The sequence below is a fragment of the Felis catus genome, chromosome A1, assembly GCF_018350175.1.
Source record: "Felis catus isolate Fca126 chromosome A1, F.catus_Fca126_mat1.0, whole genome shotgun sequence".
In the NCBI taxonomy this organism is placed as follows: Eukaryota; Metazoa; Chordata; class Mammalia; order Carnivora; family Felidae; genus Felis; species Felis catus.
The window spans coordinates 7,941,954-7,968,635 of NC_058368.1; the positions used below are offsets into that span (position 1 = coordinate 7,941,954).

At 46.7% G+C, this 26,682-nt stretch overlaps 1 protein-coding gene across 4 annotated transcripts in view; it reads right to left on the reverse strand.

The window, feature by feature from the left end:
- Nucleotides 1-26,682, reverse strand: part of FLT1 (fms related receptor tyrosine kinase 1) — a 178,802-nt gene that overhangs the window by 49,396 nt on the left and 102,724 nt on the right. For 2 of the 4 annotated variants that reach the window (XM_023250349.2, XM_045047390.1), the window contains 2 exons: nucleotides 23,758-23,904; nucleotides 3,545-3,676 (listed from right to left, as the gene is read on the reverse strand). In XM_023250349.2, the coding sequence (XP_023106117.2) occupies nucleotides 3,545-3,676; nucleotides 23,758-23,904 (279 nt within the window). Of the gene's footprint in view, nucleotides 1-3,544; nucleotides 3,677-19,337; nucleotides 19,736-21,736; nucleotides 21,760-23,757; nucleotides 23,905-26,682 lie in introns of those variants that run through there. The other 2 variants (XM_045047454.1, XM_023250359.2) reach the window with 2 other exon arrangements.

The following is a 26,682-nucleotide window of genomic DNA, read 5'->3' on the forward strand; positions in this document are numbered from 1 at the left end:
GTATACGTCAAGTGCTCTGGGAGCACAGAGGGAGATGATGGTAAGGCAGGAGGACCCTTCCTCTCCCCCTGTAGCAAGAGCAGAAGTGAGCTGTCCGGATGAGTAGGGCTGTCCGGGGGAGAATGAGGCGGGAAGGAAGGCCGTGGAGACTAAAGGAAGACGCTGTGGGCAGGCAGATGAGGGACAGCGGATCTGCAGGGGGTTCCGGGCAGGTGCACGGCAGGGGAGCTCAGGTGTGAAGGGAGGGATGAGCCACGAGGCTGCAGGAGGCCAGGAAGGACCTGGATGAGGATAACAGGCCATCAGGAGCCACAACATATTTGAAGCAGGGAGTCATCTGTCGTAAGATTAGTCATTCAAAAAGGATCACGGTAGGGGCGCCTCGGTGGCTCAGTTGGTTGAGTATCCGACTCCGGCTCAGGTCATGATCTCGAGGTTTGGGAGTCTGAGCCCCGTATCAGGCTGGCTGCTGTCAGCGCAGAGCCCGCTTCAGATCTCTCTCTCAAAAATAAAAAAAAATACAGAAAATAAAATAAAATAAAAAAGATCCTCTAGAATTGGAAGATGATCGAAGGACAGAGAAGTAGGTAGGCTGCTTGGGAGGCTGAGAGATGACGTCGGGAGAGGACAGGGTCAGGACCTCCGTAGCGGCAGCTGACGTGGGCAACTGTCTCCCCTTTCCTCAGAAGCAAATGACCCAGGCCGATAAATGTGTAGAAATGATCAGTGGCAGCCGGATTCTTAATGCTGTCTGGCTTTCCAGAGGAGTGGGTAGTGGGAAAAGGAATCACTGCAGGAAATGAGAACCAGGTAGAGAGAAACCCAAATAACAGGACGAAATGGGAAAAGTCCAACAGCTCGATTTTAGGCCAAGGCCTCGAGGACAAGTCCCCGCGGCACTTCAGGGGTGGGAAGCCCGGAGGGAGGGCGGCAATGTTCCGCAGCTACGGGACACGGACCCCGGTCAGCCTCACCGTGCGTGTGTCATGTGACTTTGGGCAAATAACTTAACCCTCTGGACTGCCCATCTTTTCGTCTGTAGACTGAAGATAATACTGGTTACTTCTTTGGATTCTTACGGCGCTCATGGGATCAGGGATGCCCGTTATGTAGCAACGTCTGCATAGAAAGATACCGAATAAAGCCTCTTGCTAAGTGCTGGGCACGGGCGTGGGGTACAAAAGTATGTCAGACCCCACTCCTGCCTCACAAGGTCTACAGTTCAGTAGGGAAGACAGACCTATGGACGCCTAATTAACCCCTAAAGGCAGAATACAGGAAGTACTGATGAGAAGATTCAAGAACCATGGAGAGCGAGGGCAGAGAAGAGGGTAGGTATCCGAGTCAGCTGTTGATCCTGGAGGACGCTGCTGAGTACAAAGTATCTAATCTACACTGGACACAGGGGAGAAGGAGCATCAGGCTGCCATGGGGAGGGCGCCTGGACAAAAGACATTCTGGGCTGTGTTCGCATGGGGCCGCCCTCAGCAGCGGGTGTGAGTCAGGCTCTCTGATGGCCAGAGTGCAGGCTCCTAGGCCAGCCTGGGAGCCTCCACGGTGCCATGGCTCCGCCTGTGGGCAGAAAAAGCCTCCCAGCAGGGGGGACTACTCCCAGAGGGTAGACTTGTGACAAATAGGAGGGGGGTGGTCGTGACTGTGGGCAGAAGAAACGCACAGATGCCTTGAAGCGACGTGGCTTCCGGGAAACCCAGATCAGCCTGGCAGAAAAGGCGAAGGGAAAGGAAGGGAAGTCTCTGTGGAGACCTATAAACTTGTGTCAATATCCCTCCGGGCAAGGCCTTCTCCCAAGCCATCAGCTGCCCGGCTGGTCAGATGCCAACCCCGGCTCCCTGGTAGAGGCAGAGGAGAGTAGGGATGCACGGCAGGAGGGCGCATATGGGGCTGGGGCGCACATGAGAAGAACCCGGCTCCCATGCTCGTCTACCATCACTTGGCTACAGGATGAAGGTCAGTCATTTCACTCCTGCCTGGGGCTTCATAACTGCTCTGTTGTCAGCACAGGGGGGGAAATGCCCTCTGGACTGCGGAGTGGGCACCTCCTTGCCCTCTGTGGCCACCCCTGCCTCAGATCTGTGGCCCTCCCTGGCCTGACACGGTTACTCCCCGACAGCCACATCTGGAGTCCTTGTTTAAAAGTAAATGAAAGGTCCTTTGAAGAGGGAGGTGTTCTCTCCAGGGGTAAGCAGACGAGTCGAAAGAATACTCTGAGACAAGGATTATTTGGGAGAGAAACAGGACCATTACTGTAACTATTTGGGGAATGCTACTCCCCACTTTTCCTGGAAGTATAGATTTGTGGGAGCGTGGTTTTGGGATTTTTCAGGAGACTGTCTAAAATCATCTACTCGTTGGGGCACCTGGGGGGCTCAGCCATTACAGTGTTGGACTCTTGATTTCAGCTCAGGTCATGATCCCATGGTTCGTGGGTTCGAGCCCCGAGTCGGACTCGGGGCTGACAGCATGGAGCCTGCCTGTGGGATTTTCTCTCTCTTTCCGCCCCTCCCCCACGCGTATTAATGCGTGCACGCTCTCTCTCTCTCTCTCAAAATAAACGCAGAAAAATAAACTAAATAAAATCCTCTCCTCAAAAAAGAATGGGGACGATGCTCTGTTTTAAAGGAGTCTGAATTCTCAGAATTATAATCTTTAAGCCATGTAAGTTTCCAGGGCGGAAGAACTGATCTATTTCCCCTGCCAGGAGTATTTCCATAGTCTGAGGTCTCCCGGGAAGCCTGGAAACAGAGTCCCCAACAAATTGCATCTTTTCATGTAAACCTCAATAGGCCATAGATATTTAGGTCCAAGGAGGTGTCAATTTGATATTTTATGATGCCGTAAATGTTATGTTTTGCATGACTTCTGGTATCAGAGGACTGCAATTGCCGTCTGAACTGGTTTCCACATGGGAGCCACATGGCCACAGCCCCGAGTAGGATTAGGCCGCTTTGGATTTTGCTGCTCAGCGAACTATCTGAGGCCTCCGAAGAGGAAGCACTTGGAATATTTTTCTCAAATGTGGTCTGTTTTTTTATGTGTTGCTTCTCCCTGATAATATTTTGCAGCCTACTTCGTGTTAAAAAAAAAAAAAAAAAAAAACCCAGCTTACGAAGACACTCAGAAGAGAGGCGTGTAGGTGTCTCACTCGTGGGAATCGGAAAAGGAAAAAGAACGAACTCTGGGTTTTCCCCTCTACCTACACCCCTCTTCCTCCTTGGGTTTCTTTGTCACAGGTGTGGCCACTGCGGTCACTCTCTATGGGTCAATGCCATCCCTCGGGCGGCAGCTGGTTTTCCTCTCTTCCGGGATACTTCCCTGCAGAGACCGTGTTCGGGTGGCCGGCCAGTGTCTTCCCCTTCTGCCTTGCCAGGCCACCCAGCAGGTCCCTTCCCGGAGCGACAGGGGAGGGGCGAGGAGGTCAGGGAAAGGAACAGGCTGGGGCGGCAGCGGGAGACCGGGAGGTGGAAAGTTGAACAGGGACACAGCCGTCTGAGCTGGTTCTGGTTGCTTTCTGAAGCCGGTTTACCTTGAACAGTGAGGTATGCCGAACTTTCCACGGACCCCTTCTGGTTGGTGGCTCTGCAGTGATATGCACCTTCGTCGTCTTCTGTGACTCTTTCAAGGAACAGCGTGCTGCTTCCCGGTCCTAAGATAATTCCTGAAGAGGGAGAGATGTTTACATTAGCGAGCCCGGGGGACAGACAAAAACAGCTACTTCTGTCATACTACCCTTTGCCTATAGTTATGCGTTCAGACGAGGAAATCCGAGCTCTAGGCAACCTTGGGCCCGGCGGCCTGTTTGTGTTTTCTGGGTCCAGGCTTTTGAACAGCACCTTCACCATGCAGCAGAGCTCGGACACCGCCCCCCCTTCTGGAGGTGATGGGACCCAGGCCGTTCACCGAGTGCAGAGAAAGGAGGTGGGGCATCTTTCAAGAGCCAACGTCAAGGGCACACCACATCCAATAATAACACCACTTACCGGGGGGCCTGCTGGGTGTTAGCACCGCACGGGCCACTTCACATCCTGACATTTACAGCCAGCCCGCAGGGTCTTTGTGTCTCCATTTGACAAATGTGGAAACAGATTTGGCGAGATGAACCCCTACCAAATACACATATATCATCCCTCCCCCCCAACCCCCACCCCAGCAAACAGGAAGTGTTTCTTGAATGAGGATGAGTACATGTAGCCCAGCATACCCAATTAAATGCAAAGTCTGGGGTGGGAGGGAGACCAGTGAGAACCAGAATACGCAGGAAGGCACCATGGAGGAACTGGGCCTTGAGCTGAGGTTTAAAGGATTAACAGGGGCCGCTGAAATCATGCTTGTTCTGAAATGGTGATACAATGGGCCTGCCCAGGCTACAGGCTGTATTTTGTCAAATGGTTTATATTTCCCCTGATTAAGAGAGCCATCCAATAAGGAAAACGTGAGAAATACTGGAAAGCATAAAGACAATGTAAAACAAACGTACAGTCTTTCCTCCCAGCTATTTTCCCTTTGTTCTTCTTAAAGTGCACTTTTTAACAACCATACGCCCGTTCATGTGCTATTTTTGAGCCCCGACTATATACCAGCCGCTATTCTAAATCCGGCGATATCAGACTGAGCGAGACAAACGAACGCTCGCCTACAAAGGGCTCCGATTATGGTTTTAGAGAGTTACAAATAAGTAATTTAAAGGAACGATAAAGTCCGTAAAGAAACTAAACCAGGTGAAGGGGACCATGGGTTATGGGGGGGGGGTTAGGGGAAGCTCTCTTGGGAGATGACATCTGAGCAGAGACCCGAAAGACGAGCTATTTGGAGATCTGGAAGGGGTATCTGAGGCACATAGGGAGGAGGATCTCTAAAGTCCCCGGGGCAGCAATGAGTTTCAGGGACAGGGAAAAGACCACTGCAGACTTTAGCTAGCAAGCAGGACAGGGGAGGGTTCGCAAGGCCCGACCATGAATGACCACAGGCCATGGTAAGAATTTAAGGTTTTGTTCTAAGCGCCGGAAAAAGCCACTGGAGGGTTATATCTAACTGCTCGTAACTATAAATAAGAGTACAATTCACACATCTTTAGGCATAAAGATTACTCTCTATTTCGGATTGCTTCCTTAGGATACATTTTCAGAAACAGGCGTATTAGGTCAAGAGCTCGTGATTCTTACAACCGCACTGCCTCCCAAAAAGATTATACCCATTAACGTGTCCACCAGCAGAGAAGAGGCTTTTATGTCTCTCCCGCCCGTGACGAGCGGGACCATCTAAAAAGATAAAATACAAAACACAAACCTTTGCTGGTTTGAAAGCGGACCTGGCAGCCATTTTTATTTTGAAAGCACCCGTCCGGGGTGCTTGACTAGAAAAAGCGAGTTCAGATTGAGGAGAGCTTTGAACCCCTGGCCGAGGAGTTTCCGTTTCGGTGTAGAAGGAAGAGAGGGGCTCACAGAGGTTTTCGAGCAGGGAAATGACCTAAGGAAAGCAATGTTTGAGGAAGTTTAGTCTAGAGGGAGAAGACGGGGTAGGCTGCCGCGGGGGACAAGTGGCATCTGGAGTTCAGCTCACCAGGTGTAATCCGGGCAAGGAATAGGGGGCATCCAAATCCGGATGAAGGAACAGGAAGCAGAGAGGAAGAAACGTAAACAGACACTTGGCAGAAGCAACCTGCACGAGTCGCCCCCTCCTGGAGGCAGGAGTGGACAGAGAGGAGTGCCAGACGGGTCTGGTCTTCTAAGCCCAGGAAATGGGGGGTGGGGTGGGGTGGGGTGGGGGGATGCGTGGCCTGTGAGTATGTCTCCCCATGGGTACGATGAGAATAATACCTGCTTTGCCTATTTTATGGTACCGCCGTGAGGCCCAATGGAGATAACTGAAGTGAGAGTTCTGGAAAGGGGAAGACAGGGCACCTGTGGGAATCGCAGGAAGTCAGAGCGTGGCTGGAGCGTGGGCTACCAAGGGCGACGAGCATTCATGGCGGCAGTGGTCTCCTACTCATGAGTGTCACTGCAGCAGCCCTGACCTCCACCAACTTGCTGTCGCCCCGGTCTTGGTTTGAGGCTAACACAATGAACAAATGAAGGCCCAAGACCTTGGGTGTCACTCGAGGAGACAGACAGGGGCGTAGTTGCCAAGGTGAAAAGACAGTGTCAAGGATGCTGTAGAGCTAACGCCACCGGGCCGTTTCCTGTTTCGGTCGCGCGGAGGAGGTGACGGGGTGTCCCGAGCCACCCAGCGAAGCTCTTCTTTCCCACCGGCTATGCTCCGACAGGCGGCGCAGGCATGGGAACATCAGCCGCGTTCTCACTCTCTGCTCTCGCGGTTTCTTGCCCCTCTGGCCAACACAGGCCAGTTACTACCTCTACTAGGCTTCCTCATCCCCCAGATCTGCCCGCACGTACGCGTAGTTGTGTCCCCTGGTTTCTTTTTTTTTAAAAAAAAATTTTTTTTTTCAACGTTTATTTATTTTTGGGACAGAGAGAGACAGAGCATGAACGGGGGAGGGGCAGAGAGAGAGGGAGACACAGAATCGGAAACAGGCTCCAGGCTCCGAGCCGTCAGCCCAGAGCCCGACGCGGGGCTCGAACTCACGGACCGCGAGATCGTGACCTGGCTGAAGTCGGACGCTTAACCGACTGCGCCACCCAGGCGCCCCTCCCCTGGTTTCTTTAACGCCTTAACCTTCATACCGCTCACTTCACCCGACCCGGTCCCTACGATACAGATGCTGTTTCTTCTACTGAGGAGCGCACCCTCTGCAAAGGGCTTTCTTTTTAGCTTTTTCATTGGGATCCGTTTCAAACATTTAAAAGTGCAGGAAAACTAGAACCCATGTGCCCACCACGAAGAGAGTCAGGGGTCAACTTTTGGCCATACTGGCTCTAGGCCCCCTCCCCCCCTCTCTTTTTATACGAATACAATTCACCGATACCTTATCCCCTTCCCTCTCCTCTCTCCAGAGGCATCGCTATCCTAAAGGTGGGGCGTTATCACTCTCAGGCATGTTTTTGTGCTTTGTCCACATAGGTATGTACCTCCGTAGAAGAGGTAATATTGTTTTGTGCCTTTAAAAATTCTAAATAAAAGGCACCATACAGTAGATGCCTTTTCTCAACTTTTCCTATTTAATGATATTTTGATATTTATCCTGGTTGATGCATGTAGGATAGAGTTCATTGTTTTTCAAACGTTTATTTATTCTGAGTGAGAGAGCCCAAGAGGGCAAGTGGGCAGGAGGGGGTGGGGCAGAGAGAGATTGAGAGAGAGAGAGAGAGAGAGAGAGAGAGAGAGAGAGAGAGAGAGAGAGAATTCCAAGCAGACTACGCTATCCGCGCAGAGCCGGACGCGGGCCTCAACCTCACGAACCATGAGATCGTGACCTGAGCTGAAACGAACGCTTAACCAACTGAGCCACCCAGGCGCCCCTGGAGTTCATTTTTAACTCATGTAGAAAACTCATATTTAGCTCATCGTATACAAAAAAATACACTTTTCTGCCATAAGGTAGTTTTCGCTTTTTTGCTCCCATGAAGAAGGCTGCCAGCGCACCTGTCCCAGACAGTTGTACATGGTTATGCACACATCTCCTTGTGCTGGGTTATAGAGTACACCGATTTTCACCTCCACCAAGAATTACAGAATGTCTTCCAAAAACTACTGATTTATACTTTCACTAACACTAAGAGCTGCCCTTCCCCATACTTCCCGATACTTGGAACTATCAGATGTTTTAATTGGGGGCAAAATGACGGGTGTGAGACGGCATCTCACGGCGGTATTAACCTACATTTCTCTGATTACCAGGTAGGTGGAATATGGAGCATCACTTTCCATTTTTTTTTGGCCATGAAGGCTTCCTTTCCTGGGAATTACCTCTTCATGTCCCCCACCCATTTTTCTATTAGCCTATTTGTCTTTTTCGCAGCGATTTTAGGTTCTCTATATGTTTTGGGTACTAATTCCTTATTGGTTAAATATGCTGCGAGGTCCCCCCAACATTCTATGAACAGTCTTTGAAACTTTGTGAATTTTTAATACAAAAGTTTAAAAAATTCTAATGTAGTCCGATTTGTTAATATTCTCAATTATCCTTTGTGCTGCTTGTTCTATTTTATTTTTTATTTATTTTGAGAGAGAGAGACAGAGACCGTGAGCGGAGGAAGGACAGAGAGAGACACAAACACACAGAATCTGAAGCAGGCTCCAGGCTCTGAGCTGTCAGCACAGAGCCCGACTCGGGGCTCGAACTCATGAACCGTGAGATCATGACCTGAGCTGAAGTTGGACGTTCAACCGACTGAGCCCCCCAAGTGCCCCCTGTTGCTTGTTTTAAAAAGATATGCTTTCCTACACTGATATTAAAGCATTTCCCTTATATACTTTTTTCCAAAAATAAAATCTCTTAAGAAGATTTACTTAGAGATTTGCCTTTTTTCATTTAGGTCTTTAATCCATCTGGATTTTCTTTTGGGGGCGGTATGCGTGCGGTATAAGAATTTGATTTTTACCACATCAATAATCAGTTATTCCAGCATCATTTACTGAATAATCTATTCTTCTCCCACTGAGTTATGATAACAGTTCTGTCAAGATATTAAGTTTCCATATATCTGTGTTTCTGTTTTTAGGCTCTTTGTTCACAGTGACCCATTTATCCCACACAAGTTATGACTGCTTGATAAAATGCGTCTTGATATTTGCTACAGTGTGACCCCTTCTTCTTCATAATTATCTCAGCCCTTTACACGTCAATATGGATTTCAGTTTTAGCTAGTCGAATTCTGGGAGAAGTACTATTGGGTTTTAAAATTTTTTTTTTCAACGTTTATTTATTTTTGGGACAGAGAGAGACAGAGCATGAACGGGGGAGGGGCAGAGAGAGAGGGAGACACAGAATCGGAAACAGGCTCCAGGCTCTGAGCCATCAGCCCGGAGCCCGACGTGGGGCTCGAACTCACGGACCGTGAGATCGTGACCTGGCTGAAGTCGGGCGCTTAACCGACTGTGCCACCCAGGCGCCCCTGGGAGAAGTACTATTGGGATGTGGGTGGGGATTCCATTGAATTTATGTAATAATTTTGGGGAAAATGTGCATATTTATTTTTAGGTTGAAACAAATGAAATTGCCAATATTTTTGACCTACAAAAATGGCTCCAAAAAGGTTCCACTGATAATAAACGCTCCCATCCAAGAATATAAAATATCTTTGGGTTGTTTGGGGATTCTTTTATGTCACCTGATAATTCTAGGCTTTTCTCTTTAAATATCTTTTCGGTTACTTTTACTCCTAGATAGGTTGTAATTTTGTTGTGATGCAAAATGGTACTGGGTTCTCTGAAGGGTCACCATATATGAATTTTCTTGTTCCCCCTTGGGTGTGAATCATTAGAACTAACACGGAGAACTCACTTAGAAACATGATGTTCTACTTTGTGCTGTTGAGATAAGATAATTTAATTGCAGGCCTGCTTGCTTCTAGAGGGATCACCTAAGTAATTTCTGACCACTGAAAATAAAAATTCCTGTCAAAACACGATTTATTTCCCTTCGCTGAGAGAAGCTGTGTCAGATTGGACGAACAGGGCACAGAGCAGGATTTGCAAGAGTAGATGTCTTCAGGGGCCGGGCGCATAACATAAATGAGTTGGGGATGAGATCATGGGAGAGGGACTGTGTCCCTCTGCGTTGTGTGGAGTGCTGAAGGACTGTCTCGCATCTAAAGGTGGAAGCATGAACTTTGCTCCAACCAGTTGGAATTGGGGAATTTGAGTCCAGTGTTGTCTTTTGAGTTTTAAAGAGAAGAGAGAAATCTGGATTTTCGATGTTAAAGCTTATGATTTTTAAATGTCGGCAACCAAATCAACTTAGGTACATTTGCTGTGAGGGCCAACAGCAATGTGTATGCTGCGTAGACTAGACACAGCTTTGGCTCAGAGGATGTACGTGGGATGGCGCTATTATATTTAATGAAGCAAAGACCTCCATGATCTGGCTCCTGCCTATCTTCTTCCAGCTTCTGACCCTGCTACGTCCTTCAGCGTATCCTTGGTATGAGCCATACTGATCTGGTGGCAGTTCACGATAAGTCTCCGTGACTTTGAATGGTACGAGCCACCCAGTCACCCCGGTGAGCATTCATTTACTAATATTTAGCTCAAGGCTATCCCAGATCTTCTGAGGCACTTGAGCCCCTTCTCTATGACTCTGGCATCACCTCGCACACGCCTCTCCTCCGACACTTAACATTTCGTAGTAAATTTGCTGACTTCCTTCCGTGCCCACGCCACTGCCTTATTCATTACCGAGCCCTCAGGGTCTAGCACTGTGCCAACAGAGAGCAGACCCTCAGAATCCAAGGACACGGCCAAATAAACCAAGACCATGGAAAATGGAATTGAGGGGGTGAGAAAAGGCATGAGCTCTGCAGCGTTTGCTGAATATTATTAAGCCGAGGAAGGCAGTAGTTAACGCGGTCTCCCTGTGTGGCGGTATTGACTGACGACCTACGGACCCAACTCTCCCCGGGCGGTAAGGCTGTATGTCAGTTTTTATTATCTTAAGATTCAAAGAGCTGTAGATCCTAGAGCTTAGAAATGTAAACTCAGTTTCATAGGTCTGCTAGAGTAAAATTTTTACACGGAGTTGTTTTTGCAGGGACGTGTACTCCAAGGAAATCTGGTGACGGCACCCAGGGTAAGGGCTTGAAGCATCTACTATGTTGGCTGCTGCTGAGGGTTTTAGATCAGAGTTTGTGACGATGCTGGCCTGTATATGTATCCAAGGGAGGCGGTCAGCTGAGCCTCCTACTCTTGATTTGGGCTCACGTCATGATCTCATGGTTTGGGAGTTCAAGCCCCGCATCGGGCTCTGCGCTGACAGCATGGAGCCTGCATGGGATTCTCTCTCTCTCTGCCCCTCCCACCTCTCTCTCTCTCTCTCTCTCAAAAAAAAAATATATATGCATATATGTATATATATATATATATACACACACACACATATACATACATACACAACCCCTTCAGTTTTTAGTATTTTCGAGGGATTTTATAATTAATTTTCTTTCTTTCCTCGATACCATAAGGTGAAGGACAATCATGCCATTTTATATATAAGCAGCACATTGTCCAGGGAAGGGCATGAAATAGAACTTTAATCCAATTCACACTGAGTAGATGCATCTGTAGATCTTTTAAATTAACCTGTGTGACTACATCAGTGCATACCGTGTGTTTTTCTCCTGGTGTTTACACAAAAATCTGACTCATTGTTTCCTAAATTGGCCGGCTGGTCTGATCAGTGACTCCTGTTTTGATGCTCAGCTGAGCGTCTTAACTTCTGACTGACAGAACATGTCCATCCAGTTTGGCCAAATTAATCGACATAATCAAAACTCTCTTCTTCAGCCATCAAAGGCCTGTTCAGATGACACCTCCTCCATGAAGCCTCCTTGGATCATGCCAATCAGGGGTGCTAATCGGCAGCGCATGGAATTTTATACCCTTCACATTGCGTACTTACAAATTGACTTGTACCTATTATGTGTCAGTTTTTCAAAGGTAAGGGTTAAGTTTCACCCGTTTTCATTTTCTCTAGAGTATGACAAAGTGTCTGGCTCATGGAATAGGGAATTAATAGATGTTAGGTTTAATAAAATAAAAAGTAAATTCGGCGGGGTGGGGGGCACTTGGCTGGCTCAGTCGGAAGAGCATGCAACCCTTGATCTTGAGGCTGTGAGTTCAAGCCCCACATAGGGTGTAGAGAATGCTAAAAAATAAGTAAGTAAACATTTAAAAACGTTTGAAAAAAGTAAATTGTTATGATAGTGTTGGCTCTCCAGCAAAATAATTTGAGATTAGCCCATGATATATTTCTGATAAACAGTAGCCATGAGGATGGTGATGCATCCAGTTGTGGGTCCATGATAAATCATACCTTTAGATTGATACCTCTTTTTTTTTTTAATGTCTATTTATTTTTGAGAGACAGAGAGAGAGGGAGGGAGGGGGGCAGAGAGAGAAGAAGACACATAATCTGAAGCAGGCTCCAAGGCTCTGGGCTGTCAGCACAGAGCCCTACGTGGGGCTCGAAGCCACTAACGAGTGAGATCATGACCTGAGCCGAAGTCGGACGCCTCACCAACCGAGCCACCCAGGCGCTCCTAGATTGCTACCTCTTAAAGGAACTGATGAGCTAAGAGCTGTATCTGAACAAAGCACCAGAAGAGCCAAAATAGAGATTAAAGATGGCTAAAGTGATCCAAGAACACTAGAGACTGGATGTCTGACTGACTTCCCACAAAGAACACAGAGGAGAGTTTACATATCCAGTCAAACTTCAGAGGTTTAGAAAACTATGGGTAAGAGAAATCCAAGTTGAGTAGCTGCAAAGGCTGACAAGTTTGGGAAGTGAAGGATGATGGGCTCATTAAACGGCACTGAAAATGCAAACGATTCCAGGGTTTTCAAATGGTCACCATGCAGCTGCTGCTTTCTCTGTTGAGAATTTTACCCTAAGGTCAAGCCACAGGGCAAAGCATTTGCAGATGTAAAACAAAACAAAACAAAACAAAACAAAACAAAACAAAACAAAACAAAACAAAACGTCGAGGAAGGGTAGAATAATTTGAGACAGAGTGAAAAGTAGCCTTACGATAATATGTGTTAAGCTGAAGAGAATTATGAGATGCTTAAAACACATGGGCTGAAGGAGTTCTGATGGGCTATGTGATCCCTGGTGAGACGGTTTGCTCTTTAGCCATGAAAAGACAGAGAAGAGGGGCTCTTGGAAAAGAATAAGACTGAGAACAGTGGGGGGGGGGGGGGATGCTGCATAATATTCCTCTTCATGAAACCACTGAAAAAGGGAAAAGCCACAAACAAAGGTCCTTTCATTTGGGACAATGTCTACTGCTTCACTAGCTTAATTTACAAGTCTGGGTTATGCTAACAGAATAGTTTCCAAAAGCTGCCAAGAAATTGTAAACTGGTTGACTTGAAGGGGTTATAGTTAACGTGAGCACCTTGAAACTGTGCCCAACACACATGTATTTCTAAACATTTGAAAATGAAAAGCATTCTTGCGCCCTTTCGCGGCGAACTCGGCTGTTGTTCTAATGAAGCATTTCAAGATGATTCAGGCACTTGAAAAACGTGTCAGGAGGTGCTAAGTCTATAGTTGTACAGAGCTGATAGCTAAGGTTTTAGCGTTCCTATCTATGAATTATAAACCCGCACATGTGCCCGGGCACACACATGCACTCATTCCTGCTTCAACACATTCCTGTGACATGGTCAGATTTGTCAGAGCTCCTCGATGAGGTCGGATGCATTTATACTGCAGAATAGAGCCATTCATCCAAAGTGGCCATTCTGTGTAGAGTGAGGGAGTGTGTCTATGACCAGTAAAGTGTTAGCACTGCATCGCATAGAGGTCAAAGTCTAGAAAGCGTTTTCCATCAGCATAGGAATAGTTAAAATTATGGGACTACATACCATATTAAAGGGTATGGAGGCTAAAAAGACGGGAGCAGGACATTATGTGCTGATACAGGAAGACCTCCAAGACACGCGGTGAACAAAGCAAGTCATCAAACAAAACACGTTGCATGATGTCAACTCAGATTTGTCTTAGAGATGCTGGCTTCTCTCTCTCTCTCCCTCTCCTCTCTTACCGACACAGGGTTGGCTTTCAGTGAATAGCTGTTGAATGAATGAATGACTGAATCCCATTTATTATTTGCTCCGCAAATATGGATGCCCTGCATGTGTATACCTGCACCTTACATAGGCAAAAAGCGGTAAAGTTGTCAACAAAATACAAATCAAACACTTGACGTGTGTTAACTCCCCGTAAGGACATTTTTTATAGCTTATGCTGTTTCCGTGCCATGTGATCTTTCACAATGAAAACGTATTCGTGTATTATAGAATTTAAAAAAAGATAGTCTTACAAATGAAATTATGGGGGTGCCTGGGTGGCTCAGTCGGTTAAGCGTCCAACTCTTGATTTTGGCTCAGGTCATGATCTCACGGTTCACGAGGTTAAGCCTCGCATCAGGCTCTATGCTGATAGTGCAGAGCCTGCTTAGGATTCTCTCTCTCTTCCCTCACCCACTCGTGCTCACTTGCTCTCTCTCAAAATAAATAGTAAACTTCAAAAAAAATGAATTATGGGCCTCTTTACCATCAGCAAAGAGTCACTGAATGAAAGTTTAAAAGGTATATTATATATATATATATATATATATATATATATATATATATATATACATACACACACACACATCTCCAAATAGTTTAACATTTGCAAAACTTTCAAATTTTTTTTAATGTTTATTTATCTTTGAGAGAGAGAACGTGAGCAGGGGAGGGGCAGAGAGAGAGGAAGACACAGAATCCGAAGCAGGTTCCAGACCCTGAGCTGTCAGCACAGAGCCCGATGTGGGGCTTGAACTCACGAGCTGAGCTGTGAGATCACGACCTGAGCCAAAGTTGGATGCTTAACTGACTGAGCCACTCAGGTGCCCCCGTTTGCCAAACTTAATATTGACTATGTATACAATGATGAAATATTTTCGAAGCAAGAAAAGTAGGTTTATACTTCACAACAATGTATGATTTTGGATTAAAGGGTCGCCTGGGTGGCTCAGTCGGCTAAGCATCCAGCTTCGGCTCAAGCCATGAACTCAAGTCATGATCTCACTGTTCGTGAGTTTGAGCCCCGCATCGGGCTCTCTGCTGTTAGCGCAGACACCACTTCAGATCTTCTGTCCCAACGCCCCCCCCTCAAAAATAAACAAACATTTAAAAAAAAAACTTAAAAAAGAGGCTAAACCAAAATCTATTCCATCAGAAGACTGGCCCCCCTACAGAATGCTTATGAGTGAGTGTGTGTGTGTGTGTGGGGGGGGTGTTGGGGTACATGATATACGTTTGCCGTGCTTTATTTCATTTTTCAGTGGTGGCCAGCTGAATTATGACGGAGTTGAATGAGATGGCTACACTAATATACAATCGAATCGTTTAAGGCTCCTTAGAAGCAGGAGATAATGCAAAAATGAAGCTATCGCTTGAATATGGGCTGGACGAGGAACGAACTTTCTCAGTTTGACTCTATTCAGTCACGTAAGCAATGGCAAATTCATAGACTAGGTTATCTCCAAATACGTTTGTTTCTGTATTTCCCTTCATTGGATTGGGACTCCCCAGCTGCATTGCTGTCTGTCACTGTAGGTCTGGGTTAAACTGTTTCAAGTTTGTACTTGGGGGGACGAGGGGTTCCAGTGTAAATTCTGGACACGTGAAACAGAAAAACCTCATTGAATCGTTCTGCTAAGAGACGGAGGTGCACAATTATCTAAGGTGGATCGTCAGGCAGTCTTCAGTGTAAGCAGCAAATTGCAGATTGGGGGGTGGAGACCTCTTCCCTCTCCAAGCGCCCAGACAGCGGCTGTTAGTTTTGGGGTTAGTGACTTTGGACAGGGTGCAGTCCTGAGATCTCTGGGGCGAGCTCTTGGAAGGGTCTGCCCTCTCTCTTCCCCTATCTCATCCCCATATGTCTCGATTTCTCTTCTCTTTGTTTTTCTTCATTCCCAAGTTCTTTTTCTCTGCTACCGGTCCCTCAAGCACTGGCTGGTCGTCAAACAAAACAGGCTGCTGATCTTGGCCGTGCTCACACTCCAGTTCCGTGCGTGGCAAGAGGTCACAAAAAGAATCAAAAGACGAGGTTCATTCACAGTCAAAAAGCTTTAATGGGTATAAGGTTTCTGTTTGAGGTGCTGAAAAAGTTCTGAAACTAGATAGTGGTGATGGTTGCACAACTTTGTGACTGTGCTTAGTGCCACTGAATTGTACACGTTAACGATTAAATGGTAAAATTTACGTCATGTGCATTTTGCCACACACACACACGCACACACACACAAAGGCGGGGGGTGGGGAGGCCCTTTCTGAAGTGACGCTCACATTCTCAAGTTCGTTTTTTATTTCTTATGGTCTAAATTTTTCATTTCATTTGAAAATCAAGAGGACTTTCAGAAAGCACCAAAGACTCAAATGACCAGCAGACAGCCCCGCTATTTACGAGCGGGTCTGTGCGGTCTGCCGTGTGATCCCCTCGGCTGGGTCTTGCTGTGGCTCACACGTTTCAGGAGGCTTTTCTGGGCTGGATGGGGATAAGGATGCTGTACCGGAAGGCGCGTCCAGGCAATTTTCTTTGGGCAAAGCGTTACGATATGATTAGCTACATATGTATGTATGTGCAAGACCTAAATAAATGACAGTATTTCAGCAAAGAGTCATATTTGGATGTCAAGATTGATTCTCCATAAATAACTTCTGGCGATTTTGAATACAAAAATGGGACTCTACCCACAGGTTATCTTACTTTTCTGAGGGTGAACCATGGTCGCACTGAACCAGCCGGACATCAACAAGCAGTCGCAGACTTGCGTAAAGTGTCAGTCTCCATTTCTTCACCACGTCAAGGCTGTGATCAAAGTCAGGGTTCCTCTTTCGTCTGGGGTTGGGCTTGCAGCTCTGAACTCCAGCAGTACCAATCAAGACGTTTTCCTTGCTGTTACCTCACTGTACTCTTTCCTTAATTCCACTCCTTTCTCCTCACCTTCTAAATGGAAGTCGATCCTTAGAAAAGAACCGAGTTTTGGCTCCGCAACATCTTCAGAACGCCCCCTATGCTTCTATTGTCGTTGGGGGATACGACTCAACCTTGAGAATTTGTTGGAAGATTCTGGCTGGGGAAAGAAGCTACTGGTATGGTCACTTGTGAAGCTTGGCCCTTCTTGGTCTGGGTACATGGACCCCCCCCCCCCCGCCCCTTACCTTAAAGACACATATTGGAGAGAAAGGACACCGAGAGCAGCTGCTCAGCCAATCACATCAGCGGACTGATGGGGCTCGGTGGGGGTGATAAATAGAGCAGTCAGCTCCCCCTCCCACGCACTCCCCAACGTGTTCCAGGAATCCCGTACACGCTTTCCTGCAATGTTTCTTCATTCATTATGCACCATAAAGGTGGATTTCATAAGACAATTACCACTCAGGTTTTGCAAAAGCTAATTAACATTTCTGAATTTTATGTTCTGTAAGACATCAAGCGAAGCTGTGGATTCTGAGGGTGACAGTCACATTATTACCCCTAGGTATTAACACCCTCACTCACTTCTCTCCTCTACCTTCCTCAAGATCTTTCCTAGCTCTATGAAAACCACTTTGTATTTCAGCCATCATTTCTGTTCCCCCTGAAGTCCGAGGGCAGCTGGTCACGTTCATGTGAATATGCACTTTACAGGTGAAGATGTTTCGTATCAGGGATCTAGTGGTGACAGGAAAGATGTCCCTTTCAGGTCATTAGATACATAGTCCTAGTAACCAAGATCCAACTTAGGAAGCGGTATTAATCAGCGGGTCAGAGTGATTCTCTCCTACCCCAGCCTCAGGCTACTTAAGAGCAAATCTATTCTTTCTCAGCTCTTTGTTATTTCCAATCTTAAAATAGCCTAATCTTAAACTTAAAATAGCTCTAATCTTAACGTAGTCTGAAACGTTTTGCTGCCACAGAAATGTAATTTACGCAATAGGTCGCTGACGGTTTCTCGGTTCAGGGAAGGTTTTACCAAAAACGTCTCAGGGTGGCACTGTTTTCTGCTCTCTTAAATATTTTCGGAGGAAAGTTTGTTACTTTTTCCAGCATTTTAATGACTTTTTCAGAAATCCCACTTTTCTCTGCACAATCAGGTTTGCGCTTGTGTCGATGCAAAACGAAGCTAGACAGGCCGCCTTCTGGATCCGCTTCGCACCCTCATCTGGTGTCCTTACGGAGCCATCCGCTCCGTGCCAACAGCCCCACCTGCATGCTTGCCCAGCTCTGTCACAGCTCTGAACACTTTTAGGACCTCGGTGGAGAATCTGGGAAGAGTGTGAGGTAGAAAGGTGACTTTCTGATCATTTTGGAGGAACTGCCGGGCCCTTGAGAAGGTGGCTGGAGCAGTGCTGAGGAGGAGGTCATATGTCCTCCACGGTGACTTCAGACCATTGCCCCAAGGCTGGGTGCAAACCCTTTAAATTTTCAACCCAATGGAAATGGATGTTTCTTAGATGAGCTTTGCAGCCTGTATACTCCTGAGAATCAAACCGTACTCGAAACAGCCAGTGGCCAGTAGAATCCACCCCTAACTTCCCATCGGTCCTTCCGTGTTACATTGGTCTTTCCTGTCCGGTCCTGGACATTCTACTCACTTTAGCTGATCAATTCTCTCTTCACCTGTCTTTTCAGAGTAAATATGTCTCAGACTGCCTTTCTCTTCAACACTCTTCAGGAGAGACAGAGACGGAGCAGGAGAGGAGCAGAGAGAGAGGGAGACACAGAATCCAAAGCAGGCTCCAGGCTCTGAGCCATCAGCCCAGAGCCCGACGCGGGGCTAGAACTCACAAACTGCGAGATCGTGACCCGAGCCGAAGTCGGACGCTCAACCGACTGAGCCACCCAGGCGCCCCTTGAGATTTTATTTCTAAGTAATCTCTATATCCAACGTGGGCTCGAACCCACAACCCTGAGATCAAGAGTCGCATGCTCCACCGATCCGGCCAGGCGCCCCGTGGGCATGCCTGCTTTTAAAAAAAAAAAAAAGTTTTAAATATTTTTATATGGTTTACATTTTTAACATTTAAGAAATAAACTGCAGTCTTTGGGGAGCTTAAGCTTTAAGGGTTAGAAAGGAGAAAATATTGTTTGACGAATATGACGTTAATATCCACGGAGTCACTAAAACTTGTGACTTGGAAGTGATACACAGGCGCAGTCAGCCCCACACGCCCAGTGTTCGGAGTGTGGGCCCCAGAGTCAAGGTCTGGTCCCAGCCTCTGCCCACCAGGCACCGGCTCTGTGATCTGGAGGCCGCTATTTCTCCTCTCTGTGCGTCTGTGTCCTCGTTCCATCCTTTGGAAAACAGGCGTCGTAATTTAGCAAGACTCCTAAGATTGTTATGAAGGGGAAACTAATCGACCTTAGTGACGCGCTCAGAACAGGCACAGGCACCCAGTCAGCGCTCGTGAAGTTAAACTACATCTGCCAAATGCATCTCCTAACGGTACCTACCTCTGATGACAGTTGTGAAAAGTGAATGAGGTCGTTGTCAAGGTCACACAGTGCCTTGGTTCCTGGTTGAGCGCTCAAGGCATTTTTATTTAATGAAGAAGACCTGTTAAGCTATTAGGTCTTCAGAGCTTTTAAAAACGGGCACACATAAAACTAGAGAATAACCCTTCTGTGACATGAACTGCAAATAAACCAGACATGGAAGGAAAGGAAGGGTCCCGACGTACTAGAATGAGAAAGAAGGATCTCCAGTGGAGGCAGCCTCTGTGGTTCCCAGGAGGGGAAATAAAGACCCTCCAGGAGTGGTGGGAGTCCAGGGTGACTTGGGGCCCCAGAGGCCCTGGAGGGCCGGCAGCTGGGCTGGCGTGGAGGGCCGCTCCATGGGTGGTGGGCGTGTGGTTTGCAGGTGCCTGCTTGCTTCTCCCCGGGGTTGCCCTGGCGGAGGCTGCCTCGCGTCCCCCGTGCACACGCTTTCCGGGGCCTGTGTGCTTATCATCCCTTTTTTCCTGCAGATGCCCCGTGGCCCAAGAAAGTCCTGCTCAGCTTTCGTCAGGCTTTCTCGAAACTGCGTTTCTTCTCTAGGATGGCTGTGCCCCTCTGAAGGGTTTCCTGAAAGGAAATGAGGAGGGAGGAGAAAAGTTCTCCCCTTATGGTCTTTCAGCAGGCATTTTACGGCCACTCGTCCTGAGCACAAGCTCTCACGTGTGCCCTGCTTCCTCTCTCATATTTTCTTTGGACTCGGGTGCGTTGCCATTTAACAAATGACAATGATGATGGGCCAGATCCTATCAATGACCCAAGGCCACCGAAATCCTCTCGGTATATAAATGGTTTTTGAGTCGCCACGTGTCGCAAGTCTTTAAAGGACGTGCAATTTATTTTCTGGCTCTTTAAACTTGAAATAATCAGCTTAACTGATTTCAAGCCATTATCTATTTATATTTGATTATATGTTTTCTATTTGTAAATGTTGTATTTATAATTATATATTTCGTTACATATATTTAATTGTATATTTTAGTTTTTTTTTAATGTTTGTTTTTGAGAGAGAGAGAGAGAGACAGAGACAGAATGTGAGCAGGGGAAGGGCAGAGAGAGGAGGAGACACAGAATCCGAAGCAGGCTCCAGGCTCTGAGCTGTCAGCACAGAGCCCGACGCGGGGCTCGAACCACGAACCGTGAGATCGGGACCTGAGCTGAAGTTGGACACTTAACCGACTGAGCCACCCAGGTGCCCCTTAATTATATGTTTTATATTTGTAAATATACATTTATAATTATATATTTCATTATACATTTAAGTATTACTTAGGCTTTAAAATTTACTCTCAGTATAGCTTTCCAAAGGCTTAGAATCCCAAGCAGGCTCCACACTGTCAGGGCAGAGCCTGATGTGGAGCTCGAACCCACGAACTACGAAATCATGACCTGAGCTGAAATCAAGAGTTGGATGCTTAACCAACGGAGCCGCCCAGGTGCCCCAGTTCAACTCTAATTCTTTAACCCACATCCAAAGTATGAAAACTCAACATCAGCCAAATTTACGTCTTTCAAAGAAACACCCAACATCTTAGATTAGTATTTTGTAAAATGTATTTGGTGATCAAGTTAGTTGGGGGAATACTTTAAAGAAGTTTGCCTGGTTTCTTTAAAACAGGACTTCTTGAGGTCTTTGATATACTAACGTGGACTCTGAATCGCTAAAGGGAGACTATTCCAGGCACTGTTTCCCAACACAAACGTGTTTATTCGTGTGTTCATTCATCCTTTTGTTTTGGTAGAATGCCTCAAGGGATTCGTTTTCTGTGAAACAACCTATCTAAGATAGGTTGTGTCATTTTGGGCAAATCATTTTACCTCGCTGGGTCTAAATGTTCGATTCTACAAATGGAACTAGAGATACCCCAACGGTCCCTTTAGCTTTAAAAATCCTAAGATAGAGTCTCCCCAACCACCCGGAAGTCCAGACATCTGTGCTACTAGGTGAACCTCGCTGAGGACAGAATAAAATTTTCTGAAAAACGTTCATCCGTTCCTTCGCTCATGAAACATTTATCGGTTGCCAAGCACTATGCCAGCTTGGAGGACAAAGAGAGAAGACACAGATAAGAGGAAGGTTGCACTGTCTGCCCTCAGGATGAATGTGATATGATGGCAAACATGGAGTGAGAGAGCAGACCCACAGTAAGAGAGCCGTGGGAATAGGCACAGACAATCCGCAGATGGACCGATGATCACAGAACAACTCAGTAAGAGCGAAGAGAAACAGTTGTGAATAATAAAGACTGCCCCCTCTGTGCAGGAGACGAGTAAGGCTTTCTGGAGAAAGAACACCTGACTTGGGTCTTAAGGGACAGGGAGGCGTTCGATGAAGGCAAGGCACTCCAGGCAGCGGGGACACAAGAACAAAAGAAGCAGAGGGTGTTGAAGCAGCACTAGGCGTCCCAGGATCTACAAGAGCTTGGAGACGGCTAGAACTTAAGGTTCAACAGGGGAGGGCGAGCTTGGAGTTGGGGAAGTAGCGAGGGCCAGTTGTTGAGGGCCTCCTCTGTCAGACGCTTGAACTTGGGATAGGGAGCCCGTGAAGACTTGCAAACAGGGAAGTGCCAGGTTCACAGCCGCCTCTTATCCAGCTGTGCAGAAAACAGATGCAAAGAGAGAAAAAAGAGGCAGAGAGACCAGTCAGGAGATGTTCTCTGAACCCAGAAGATGACAAGAGGACAGCGGAGGGAAGGGAGGACTTGAGGCATATGTCCCATTTACGTGCATAACCCGGACAGCCTGGTGACAGACCAGAGAAGGACGGAGGGGAGGTCACCCGCTTCTGGTGTGGACCATGAAGCAGACGACGTAGTACGAGAGGAGGCGCTGCTCATGGAGAAAACTGATGGGACGTGGTGAGTTTGGGACTGGCCTAGAGGAAGGCCTTTCTAAGATACCTTAACATTGGAGATGGTCTACCACAACCCCTTTGTGAGCATCAGGCTCAAACGGAGATTCTGTTTTGAGCGGAGGACTCACATTTAAGGACCATTCCGTATTGCCAGTCAGTCATTTGATTTCGGTTGTTGGGCTGTTGTAAATAAACGGCAGTTTGGGGGCGCCTGGGTGGCTCAGTCGGTGGAGCATCCGACTTCAACTCAGGTCACGATCTCGCGGTCCGTGAGTTCGAGCCCCGCGTCGGGCTCTGGGCTGATGGCTCAGAGCTTGGAGCCTGTTTCAGATTCTGTGTCTCCCTCTCTCTGACCCTCCCCTGTTCATGCTCTGTCTCTGTCTCTCTCAAAAATAAACAAACATTAAAAAAAAAAAAGTTACAGGGGCACCTGGGTGGCTCAGTCGGTTAAGCGTCCGACTTCACCTCAGGTCACGATCTCGCAGTCCGTGAGTTCGAGCCCTGCATTGGGCTCTGGGCTGAGAGCTCGGAGTCCCGAGCCTGCTTCGGATTCTGTGTCTCCCTCTCTCTCTGCCCCTCCCCCGTTCATGCTCTGTCTCTCTGTGTCTCAAAAATAAATAAACATTAAAAAAAATTAATAAATGGCAGTTTTAATATAAGTGGAATTATTAAGTAAAATTATAAATGAGTTCCTTTTAATCTTGTTTAACCACAAAATTATCAGGCAGGCAACAGACAGTGTTGATACTTACTGATTTAAATCTGGTGGTTTTCGGTATATTTTTTATTGAAAGAAAATTAAGACGTGACCACTAACTTAGATTTTTTTTTTTTAAACCAGTATTCTATCATTTAAAATAATCATCTTTTTACCAAGTCATTAAAATTGATATAGGTGAATTAAAAAGCTTCTAGGGGTGCCTGGATGGCTTAGTCAGCTGAGCGTCGACTTTGGCTCAGGTCATGATCTCACGGTTCACGGGTTCGAGCCTCGTATCCGGCTCTGTGCTGACAGCTCAGCCTGGAGCCTGCTTGAGATACTGTCTCCTGCTCTGCCCCTCCCTGGCTCACATGCTGTCTCTCTCTCTCTCTCTCTCTCTCTCTCTCTCTCTCTCTCTCTTTCAAAAATAAATAAAAACTTAAAAAAAACAAAAAAAGCTTACAAAACTACCCTGAACTTCGTATACACCAGATGTTCAAAGTTCTGCCATACCTCAAGCCAAGGAACCAACTCCTCACTTTCTCTGTTAAGCTGAACTGACACGTTTTCTGAGGGGCTCTTACCATTTCTTTATGAATGTACCATACAGCAGATTCTGTATGGATCCTTCTACAGGGTTAGGAATATGGTGTGCAAAAGAACTAACTCTAATAATATTCCTCATTAGACGTTAATATAAACAATGGGGCGCCTGGGTGGCTCGGTCGGTTGAGCGTCCGACTTCGGCTCAGGTCATGATCTCGCGGTCCGTGGGTTCGAGCCCCGCGTTGGGCTCTGGGCTGACGGCTCGGAGCCTGGAGCCTGCTTCGGATTCTCGGTCTCCCTCTCTCTCTGCCCCTCCCCCGCCCACGCTGTCTCTCAAAAACAAACATTAAAAAAAAAAGAAGTTGTTAATAGAAGCATGACCCAGAGCTCTGTCCGCAAGTGTTTCTCGATGTACAGAACGGAGCTGAGAGGAACGTTAAAGGAAGAAGAGAATGATGAGAAAGAGGGAATTCGAGAAAAACAATCTCTTACCGGGTTCCTGCTGTATTTGGTGGTTGTTTTTAAACCAGGTTATCTGAGGCTCTGGGACACCAGTAACATGACAGCGGAACGTGCTGGAGCTGCTGATGGCCACCGTGCGATCACTGAGGCTTGTCAGGAGGCGTGGTGCTTCCTGATCTAGTGAATAAAGAAAGGGGGTTGTTACTACTCATTAGCTGTATTCCTTGTTACAAATGCACATCAATACTTCACATAGAGAAGCAGCAAAACTCAACCGTCAGGTTTCCCTCACATTTTGTTTCCTAAGTTCTCCTTCTACCGTTAAACTACTGCGTCGTCTTTCTTGAATCGCTACAATCAATGGAAATTTGTTAGAATGCAGAGTAAAATCAAGAACAGAGCCCTATATTTTTAGGTTTCAGGATCAAGGTGTTTGTTTTTTTTCCGCCTGGCCAACCAGTTTTCCTTTTGTGAGAGACGCTTTTCAAAATCCTGAGGATTTTGCCTACTGTTTGAGGAGCTTAAAAAGGAAAAAGGCGATTTTGGATACAGGCTCGTAACGAATCTTTCCAGAAATCCTAGTATTCTCATGATGAGCTAATGTAATTTTGTGTGTAGTTTTTTTGATGTGTTTGTGAGGCCACGTCTGTGTTGCTCAGCTATCTGTAACCTAAATTGTAAGGTAGCAGTCCCAACAGGAGAATTGCGTGGACTTTGGAAGCTTTATTGATTATTTCCTTCCTTCACCCCTTCCCCAGTGCAAGCAACCGAAGGATTAATTCAAGAGGCAGAGGCAAAGGTTTGTGGTTTTTGCACTATATAATAGTACAAGTATTGTATTTTATATTATTTTCTCTTAAAACATACAAATATGATACAATACAATTTATTTTAATAAAATGCCGACCGATATAGTACAACAACAGGAATTTAATACATTAGGATACAATACATTACAACATTAAAATCCCACATTGGAACAGCAGCACCCCGAGGCCCCAGTGAGTACAGCGTCTCTATGTAACAAAGTAGTCAGTCCTGCTGATGTGTATACATTCTAGTTAGGCGAGTGCTGCATGGGTAGCTCAAGCTTCCAAGGTGAAAAGGACGAAGAAGACAAGTCCTAACCCTCCCCAATCCTCCTCCTCTCCCCCCGCCCCCCCCCCCCCCGCCCGTGTTGCAACTCCTGGAACAGAAATCAAGAGTTTTGGCGTGACTTACGCATTCTGCGCCACTGTCTTCAATCAGACAGAGGGAGCTTTCTCTGACCCTTTTGCATTTCCTCATCTTATTGTGCTAACACTGTGAAAGCAGCCAGGGAGTAATCACAGTGCTCTAAGAAGTGACACACTGCAGTGGCCCTGATTCCCCCGTTCCTGCAGGGTTCTGCCCGGTCCCACAACCTTTCTCTTTTTGTTCCTGCAGGGAAACTCTCAGGATGAGCATTCGGTGAAGCAATTTAGAAATCTCAGGTGAAAAAGTAGATTATCACGTTAACTCGAACAGCACGTTGACCCGGCAGGGTTACTCATCTGGCGGGAGGAACAGCGTTCTCATTAAATTTTGATTTCCACGCTTCTCGCTGGTCTTTCCTCACTTTACACAACATGGGATCCGAAGGCTAAAAAGAGGGTTGAGAGGAGAGCCCTGACATAGAAACTCTTCAAGCGCAGAGTGGAATGAATGATTGCCATGGCCCTTTCCCCTTCTGTCGGTGTATCTTTCCTAATCTCTCCTGCACCCGCCCCCCCAGGCAGAACCATTTCAACATTTCTGTGTTGGCATTCTGGGCCACCTGTCACGTGGTGTTTCCCAAAAGAAAATGCAGTCAGATAGCAACATCTTCAAGTCTGCTCACTTGTACGTGCTTGATTGTTACAGTTTCGACATTTTTCTTTCTTTTTTTTTTTTTACACAGCAAAGACTCTAAACAGATTGGTGAAACAAGACAGGATAGCGAAAAACAGGGTCATATTAACTATTTAGTCTAGTTCAGGTGGCAAGCCAAATTTGACAGATCTCGTTTAAAACTCAGACACACCTCACCGAGTTACACCTTTAATAGCTTCCCCTACCATATTTACTATTTCAACCATGCACTAAATAGGATACAGCAATCTGTCATCGCCCATAGGCCTTATTATCAAAAAGGAAGTCTGGATACAAGGCCTCCAACACCCAAATTATTACCGTAGCTACAAACTATAGCATCACCAACGCAGACAGGATTTGGCTTCCCTGACAGGTGTACTGGAAACAATGCCATGAGGATTCCTAAAGGCCCTATCTGCCCTGGACAAACTTCAGGCAAGAGAGAGGCGGCCAAAGGCTGCAGAATAAGCACACGACCCCCCATTAAACACAAAGTTCAGACAAACATATTTTTCTTTGTACCCATTTCTGAAAAAAAAAAAATGCCCTCCTCGGTGAACAGTCTCATTTTTGACCGGTTTCTTTAATGACCAGTCAACCAAGGAATCATTTTATCCATTCGCCCTTTATACCTCGTCATCTGTTTTGACATTTCAAGTGAGAAAGGTACACTGAGCCCTTGTTCTTAAGCCTCAGTGGCTGGATGGAATGGGTAGCTGTTTTCCACAACTTAACAAAGGGAAGCTGATCCCTGCCAACTGAGAAAATCCGAATTAACAGACTATTTCTGCTGGTTATCAACAGCCAAAGATCACTCCCCACTGGCTCTTCACTGCTCTGGCCCCAGAGATCTGCCAGGTTTTCATAAAGATCTTGTGTTCTCTTCTCCACTTGGAAGGGGGACTGAGGAACCAGCCTCACGTCCTCTACTCCAACTCAATCATTCTCCACATTCGGCTCTTTTTTCTTTCCCTTTCCCCCATTCTCCACCTCCCCTTCCTCCACACCCAAAAGAGTGACTAATACGAAACACAACCCACCCAGTTGGTCTTTCTTTCCGAAACTCTCTGGAAGGACGAATTC